Source organism: Mastacembelus armatus, chromosome 16 (assembly GCF_900324485.2).
Source record: "Mastacembelus armatus chromosome 16, fMasArm1.2, whole genome shotgun sequence".
Lineage (NCBI taxonomy): Eukaryota > Metazoa > Chordata > Actinopteri > Synbranchiformes > Mastacembelidae > Mastacembelus > Mastacembelus armatus.
In genome coordinates this window covers 17097588-17105563 of record NC_046648.1, presented here as the reverse complement: position 1 = coordinate 17105563, position 7976 = coordinate 17097588, and the positions used below count along the sequence as shown (strand labels likewise).

At 40.5% G+C, this 7976-nt stretch overlaps 1 protein-coding gene across 3 annotated transcripts; it reads right to left on the bottom strand.

Annotated features, from left to right (window-relative positions):
- Positions 1-214: 214 nt before the first annotated feature.
- Positions 215-7880, bottom strand: casp2 (caspase 2, apoptosis-related cysteine peptidase). 3 transcript variants are annotated; one of them, XM_026317516.1, is made up of 12 exons: positions 7723-7880; positions 7157-7320; positions 6222-6392; positions 6051-6125; positions 5419-5488; positions 4938-5029; positions 4584-4766; positions 3833-3961; positions 3627-3717; positions 2665-2865; positions 2145-2254; positions 215-2040 (listed from the first exon to the last, which is right to left on the bottom strand). In XM_026317516.1, the coding sequence occupies exons 2-12, from the start codon at positions 7304-7306 to the stop codon at positions 1906-1908; spliced, it is 1407 nt and encodes a 468-aa protein (XP_026173301.1). In that variant the 5' UTR covers positions 7307-7320; positions 7723-7880; the 3' UTR covers positions 215-1905. The 3 variants fall into 3 exon arrangements, with proteins under 3 accessions (XP_026173301.1, XP_026173302.1, XP_026173303.1); XM_026317517.1 differs by having other exon boundaries at positions 2677-2865; XM_026317518.1 differs by lacking the exon at positions 6051-6125.
- Between the last annotated feature and the right edge of the window lie 96 nt (positions 7881-7976).

Sequence of the window (7976 nt, the reverse complement as noted above, 5' to 3'; positions counted from 1 at the left end):
TATACTATACCTGAGAACGTAGGGGACAGGCTGTACACTGCAAACAACACACACAAACACAGCAACAAGGAGGATCAAATAAAGTGGAGCACGCACAGAAGCAGCCACGGTGCACATTTGTGCAGAGCTGTCATACATGTGCTACAGGATTCAGCCTAAACCACAAAACATGCAGACGAGCACAAACATGTATGTAAGAAAAACTAAACCAGTCTTACTTAAAAACCATGGCCTATTTATTGTATACAACATTTGGCAGTCAGTGTTGACAGAAAGAAAATATCATCCGGCTGTACCTCACCAGAGCAGAATATGAACTTTCAGAATACCTCACTGAGTGAGGTGCATTGAGTGCACTCACTGCATTGGGTTCCCCTTACATACAAATCTCTTGTTTTTTTCTACTATATTTACCCGGTGATAACAACCAAACCACAAAAGTATGTTCCAGACCAGGGTGAATCCTACCACAGGCAACTCACACACAGCTTGGAAGCATCTTTGTTTACAGATGGATAAAAATCAATACCGTTTCAACCATATATTCTGTTTTCTTTACTACAACACTGTTGTAACTAAACACATTTTGCCTGGTCATGGCTTTTCTCAGAAACATCAATGAAAAATAGATTTCCTTCTTGTGGGGGGTGCCAAAGTGAAACAATACACTGTGTAAGCACCACCATTGTAGTAAATTTGTCTTATAGATTGCCCTGACATGGCACAGGCTGCTCTAGAAAACTGCATACTGTCTATGGAAGACATAGGAAATACATGTTTTGTCCTTGTACTGTGTCTAATACAGTAAAATACAGCAGCTAAATGTAAAGCGTCCACACAGGTGGAAAGACTATTAGGAGTCAGAGTTAGTATAAAGTTCATAGTTCAAACAGTGGCTGTATGACCCCACAAGTAGCACCACATTCCCCTGGCAGCCTGCCACCCTGACAGGGACACATATACAGTTACACAGCTGATATGAGGAGAAATTTGAAGGATTTCAGGGGGTACCTTCATAAAATCTAAGATGAAAAGGGTAAAAATGTCCTGACTGAACAAACAGAAGCAAAGAAAAAAAAAAAAAAAATGACTGAAGCGTGTCAAGATTTTGTTCCAGTGCTGCCCTTAAGGTGTTCTTCCATTTCATAAGGCAAATTATGTGAGGCAAAAAATGTCAACTACTCTGACAGAGCAGTTCCAAATCTGCAGCTATAACTTTACAGTTTTACTGTTTACTGTATCTTGGCAGCTGTCTGTAACTAAAAAGCTGCCTGCGATCATGACGGTATGGATCATTTTGAACTGCAGGAAATAAATAGTATTGATGAGGGGGATGATGAAATGCATTTGTCTCTGCTGTGCTGCCCCCTGCTTGTCACTAACATAAAAACAAGACATGGTCGCAACATGCAACAAGAGTTATGTACAAATAAAATGGGATTAAAATTCCTTATAAAAACAATTTCATACAAAATAAAGCCACAAAAATAGATCTGTGTACAAAATATAGCTTAAAAAGAGAGAAAAACCTCAAAGTAGCTGTGCAGTTAGAAAATTTAAAAAACAAAAATAAAAATGTTTCACTAAAAAGAATTAACATCTAAACCCTCTAACTGGCAAAGACACCGGCAAACACTGCTACAAACATAAGCTGTATGCTAATATATTGTCCATTTCTGATACAGGTGGATTAACATAACTTGTCTCCTTTTTCTCTTCTGACAACTTGTGTGTAATGGTAAGCTAAGGAAATATTTAATCAGAAAATATGACCGAATTTGAATGAAGCTGTAACATGGGAAGGTGTGAGCGTGTGGCAGTACTTGATACAGAATGAACAGTTTTGTGCCCTCAACACTTGGAATGCTCTGTGTGTATTAATCTAAGTAGATTCGTATTTGCATATCAATACTGGGGCTGGTACTTGGGGAACAGGTAGAGGTCTTTGCACAATGAGCTGGTGAACTCTGACATCTCTTTGCACCGATGGTGTGCTGTGCCTGGGGCGTAACCCTCTCGCTCCTTAATTCTCCCGTTGACCTACAGAGAAAAACACAGGTGCTGCCTTAAAGAAGTTAACTAATCTAAAAGTATATTTTACACAGTGCATGCAGCATATGAAAGTATCAAATATTTTTGTTCACCTGCACCAGAATGTCTGCAAGGTGTGTGTCTCTGGCATGGAGGCGGAGTGCTGTGTTAAGTTCCTGGATGAACCAGGATCCTCTCTTGGTGTTTCGCATGGCTGCTGTGCCTTGAGGAGGAAGAGATCAAACAAAGGCTTAATACACTGAGAGGAGCTGCAAGTGGAAAAGCAAATGTGGTTTCTGGTATTTACAAAATTGGAAACAGAAACCATAATTCAATGAACAATGTTAGTTAAACTGTTGTATCTGCCATGGAAAAGTAATCTGAGCTCACTCCAAAGCAGAAAGCAGATTTCAAAGGAAACTTTATCAGCCAACATGAGTATTGCCGAAAGGTGTAATCTACCAATTTTACATTGTTCTCTTATAACATAAACTCATGACAGACATTTTTGAAAAAAAGGCTCAAGTCAGTGCAGCAGAACCAGATATTGTCTTTTTCTTCTTTGGTGTCTTTTACTCACATTTTAATACTTAAAGAAATGCAAATGAGAATAGCAAAAAGAGACAAACTTACAAATTCTCTGACCTTTGAGAGATGCAAAACCACAGATCATGTCAGACCGCTGTGGTAGTTTAATCCTGGGCCTCCCCACATCCCCTCTCTGTCTGGAGTCTCCACTTCCTTGTCCTTCCCTCCCAGCATCCCGTTGTTCACAACTTGGTGAGCAGGTCCTTGCTGGTCCATCTACCTGCTCCACTCCACAGTCCATCTCATCTGGAAAATAAAAAATTAATTTAGCCTTTAAAATCTGGCATTTTTATTATTTGGTACAAAAACCAGGGCAGGAATAATCCTTGTTGAGACAACCTTTTTCTTACTGTAGGCTTGTCTTATGTCACTGCAGCCTGAATATTTAAATAAATTACTTATGTAACTTAAATTCAGGAACCCCAACATATATTTTTTTAAGATTTTCATAATCAGCGAGAGCCTGAACATTGTAACAAAACAATTATTTTCCCTGAAAACCATCCGCAGTGGCCAGCTACATTTAATGGGCTTTCAGCAGAACATCTGTGGTGGGCTCTATGGTGTAGTGAGGAAATGCATGACAGTAATTAGGAATGCTCCTGAGATTTGTCAGGGGCATCATCAGCTGTGTGTTCAGGCCAAAACATCCATCACAGAGACTGACTAATCAGCTGAGAGCATGGTTAAGCTGCAGATTAATTACATGTTTATGTACTATTATTGTTTGGATTGTTTATAGATTATTATAAAATCAGCAGCATCTGGAACTGTGTGGATGATGGACAGCTGTGAAACTACCACCTAGGTTATTTGTCCCAGTGGGGTGACGGCAGACAAAATCTGGACATATAGAGGAACAGATTGACATCTGTCTGTTCACTCACACTGACATGGTTTTAGGATGTAGCTGAGATTCAGAAGAGTTGACATGTAGTCTAACACATGCCCAGGAATGCCTAGAAACACTTATTCTTTATGGGTCTCCTATTCACACAAAGTCTTACCTCCTCTGCAGGCCTGAATGAAAAACATCTTTGGTTTGTTTTGTAGCAGCGGACAATGCACATTGTCGAAGGCCTCAAAGATCCAGTCCAGCTGACCCAATGACCCAGTGACACAAACAGATGTTAAATGTGTGTAAAAATGGTTGTGTCTTTAACCATAATTAACATTACATACATAGGCACAAAAAACTATCAAAGAAACACACCTGCAGGAGCTGTCCATCTGTGCCATACACAGCTCCTTCCACTCCGTGTGAGAGGAGACACACCACACAGCTGTCCACCGTCCTGTGTTCCGGCAGTCGGCAAAAGTTCTCAATACAAGTCTTCATGCCCTACACAAAGAATAAAGAATTATGAAAACTCTGGCATAGAGGACATCAATAAGCCCATGTCTAAGGTTTTCAGGTGAAGCCGATTTCTTTAATATGGAACAGGTTGATAACGTAGTCATGTCGTTACATAGTTTTATGTTTCTGGTTTTGAATAGTAATTCCATTTAACCCTCAGGGATCGATGAATACTTGCCTCATAAAAATAGGAAATACATGGCTTGAAATGTCTTCTTTTAAATGAAACAATTCAAGTCAAAAACAAATCATCACTTTTCATTTAATCCGTATGCACTAATTCCCTCTCAGCTACATTCCTGACTGAAAGGCTCATTATGTTATCAGACTTTAGCCATTAATATGTTTAAAAGCAACTGAAAAAAGCACAAATGTCAGGGCATGTCAAAACTTGTCCAGGGCCCCAAAACACCCTCAGACCCCAGAGGGTTAAAGTCCCTATTACCGCTTGTCCTCTTAAAGTTTCTTAGAACAGATGACTTTAAATATGTGTGTTGTTTTGTCAGAACAAAGTTACAGTGAACAGCCCTAAAAAATGGGAACTGAATGTACAGGAGCTGGCTTAGTGGCTTTTTAACATTATAAGGTTGCAGCATGTATGTTTTACCTGAGCAGGTAGGTTTCTGTGTACAGTAACTAGGTAGTCGAGCTCTGTGAAGACCTTCCTAAGGACTTCATCATCAACTTCACCCCCCTTCCTGTGGTCAAGATCAGGAGCAGCACAAGCATCAAAGGTGACGTTACTGATCACCAAGGCAAAGCCACGAGGGGAAGAGTTCATTCTGTACGACTGAAGTGGGGAAAGTGAGAGAGAAAAACAGGGAAAAGAAATGGAGAAAAAAAAAGTGAAAAATGGAAAAAATAAATGAGTCTAAAATAACATATTTACAAAACACCTACAGAAAAATAATGTGTCTATAAAAGTTCTTTTCAAGGTGACCAAGTCAAGTAAGTATTTTACCTGCTGGCAGTGTGATAGGTAAAAGGCAGAAGTGCATGGGAGCACAGGAGTGGTGATGGGGCTATCTGCATCTAGACTAAATTCCATGGAATCTGACACAAACAACAGCCACACACAAAGACACGGAATTATACTTTTTACAAATTAAATTGCTGATGCAAAGATTTCAGATCATTGTGAACTCCCTGCAGAAGTAGTGCGACAAACTTTGTAATACAGTCTGTGAATGAGTCATTCTTACAGTGAGACACCAGCAGGTACAGACAATAGCCACTCCCACACTTTCCTCAGTGTGAGATTATATAACAGCTCAAACAGATAAACACAAGTGAGTGGCTGCTTACTATGGAAGTCTTTTTGTTAAACTATGTTCTACCTGCCTCAATAAACCAGACAATAGTTAAACTCTTTTGTCCACACACCAACCCGTGTCTTCATGGAAACAGAAAAATATTAACGTTGAACATGCAAGACCACTCACCATGTGTCCTTGCTCTCTTGGGTGCAATAGCTTCCTGGGTTGGAAGTGGGAGAGAAGAATCCACAAACCTCTGAAATTCAAAATCACACACAAAATATTATAAACAAACAGAAAGACGAGATTAGGCGGTAACACAACAAAGGATTTTGTCCTTTGCAGTGGCAGCAGCAGCGACAGTTGCTGTTCACTGTGGGAATATGACAACGGCAATCATAATTATTATAGGGAAGCTCCTGCCTGCTGTCCCACTATGCACGTAGGCCATATAGTTTTCTAACTTAAGATGGATGTGGTTAGTGATTCTCACATCTGTCTGCTTATCTCTTCCTCTTTTCTTCATTCTCTGTCTGTCTTTGTTCCTGTCCTCCTCCCTGACTGGGACTGACCTACTGAAGGATGACTCTGAGCGCGGGCAGCTATCTGAGGCTTCAGCTGGCCATGACGTGGTGCTGCTGACCTCACTCTTTTCCTCTCTGTCTACTATGGATTTCTGCAGAAGATCAAATAACTGCAGCATACTGCTATCAGAAAAGTGTACACATTATTCTTGAATCTTTGAGCGTTTGAGTAATTGAATTCAATCACTAAACTGGCAGTAGTCATGGCTGAGGGACTGTAAGCAATTTGCTCACCTCTCTCTTCTTTTCTGCTGTTTGTATGAGCAGTTGCCCTGCCTTTCCCTCTGGCTCTTCATCAAGCTGAATACTCTGTGAGGTAGAAAACAGTCTAGAAATGCACTACGTCTACTATAATGCTCTTGGGCATAGTTTTGTGTAGTGATGTGCACTGATGTTCACACTCACTTCTACATGTGTCTCTCTACCATCTTTTTGTGGTGATTGTGTGAGCAGGTCACACAGGTGCTGCTGCTCGGTGTCTCGTAGAGCTGCGCAAAAACTGTTAAAGGCTCTGGGGCCTCGCTTTGGTAGGAGTAGTAACAAACGCCAGCTTCGTTTCTGAGATGTTTGCTCAGCCTAGAGTTGAGGAGATTAGAAACAATCAAAGAACACAAAGATTAAATCTAATAGTAAACCTAATTAGATCCACTATTTAACACGGATACAATTCAAACTACATTACATTTTTTTCAAACACTGCCCGGTGAATATTGTTGACAGTCCAATGGACATGAATTGTCTAGCATGAAAGCTGTCTGTTTATATGGAATTGTTTCATTAGCTAAAAGATTTATTCTGTCATTTGGCAATTTAACTCACATGAAACTACATTTCAAACATCTGAAGAATTTACCTCTTGCTTTTCAAGTTCTTTACTGATTTCCTACTGTTTTGTCACAGGACACATGAAACAACATCTGCTTGTCTAACCAATGTCTAATCCCTCAGCAACGCACATGTCCTTAGTATGGAGGCGAATAATAACCAATAACAAAACATCAATCTAAGATACCATCAATGGCCTAAACAGTGAAAGTAAACAGTATTTTACACAGAAAAGAGAAAAGGCTGACATGTTCTCTGTAATCTTTTTACCCTTTATTAGGGGTTGTGACTGATCCATGGACCTAAAGTTGACCAAACCTTTCACCAAAGGTGCTGGTAGGCAAGTGACAACCTATTAACATAAATTTAAGCAGGTGTATCTAAACTTCAAGGTGTATGTGGCTCACAAAAGTCGCAGCTGACCATCTGTTAACAATCACTCGTTGTCTTTTGACTGACTATTGGAAAACTTTTTATTACAGGAGGCATTATCACATCTGTCAGTGTCCACATACCATGATGCTCTCTGCCATGCTCTCGGTTAGGATGTCATCTGCTTGCAGTGACTGAATGAGTATCTCATCCACCACCAGTTGTTTGCAGAGAACAGCAGACTGTCTCCGAAGAGTGAGTCTGTCCCGCTCCAGCATGCCACACTCCAGCATTTTGCTCCGATAGACTGGACACGGGACAAGCAATAGGACACACATGAGGCTCCGTACCACTAAAACAACAAAACTATTAAAACAAAATCACAGTGTAATGAAGGGAAGGACAGTGTCAACAACTCCAGCATCTCACTATAAATCATCAAAAATAAAACAACCAACGATAAAAGCTCAGCAATGCAGGTGTAACGTTATACAGTTATATTCAACTAACGATTTACCAGCTTACTGGGTAGTTTCATATTTTTCCACTGACAAAACATCACGATGCAAAATCCAGCAGTTAGTTAAGTTACGTTGAACCTGAACGCTGGTGGCTAAAGACCAATGCTAACTAGCTAGCAAGCTAACTTCGACTGACCTTCTTGCATTAAACTAAGCGACGTGTTATTCCCTCCCCACCGTGTTCTTACCGTCTTTCTCTTTCTGCAACAGGTTACCAAACAATCCCCAGAAGCTACACCAAAACCTCCGACTTGTTTTTACACTATTTCACGCAAATTAAAAACATCCCGTCCCACTCCGCAAACCAACTTCCGCGGGTATCGACTGCTGCAATGAGAGGAGGCGGATGGGATCTAGACCAATGAGAGCACAAACTTTTTTGAGTGGCGTTTCAAGTGACCAATCATCTACCGTCTTACAGGCGGTCGTTGCCTACTGTAAA

What these genes read in the sequence shown, in the direction of transcription:
- casp2 (XM_026317516.1), bottom strand. Translation starts at nt 7,306, where the DNA reads ATGCTGGAGTGTGGCATGCTGGAGCGGGACAGACTCACTCTTCGGAGA. An exon ending in GCATGGCAGAGAGCATCATG is followed by an intron (nt 6,393 to 7,156) that starts GTATGTGGACAC and finishes CCTCAACTCTAG; the next exon opens with GCTGAGCAAACATCTCAGAA. An exon ending in CATTCAGGCCTGCAGAGGAG is followed by an intron (nt 2,866 to 3,626) that starts GTAAGACTTTGT and finishes TTTATTTTCCAG; the next exon opens with ATGAGATGGACTGTGGAGTG.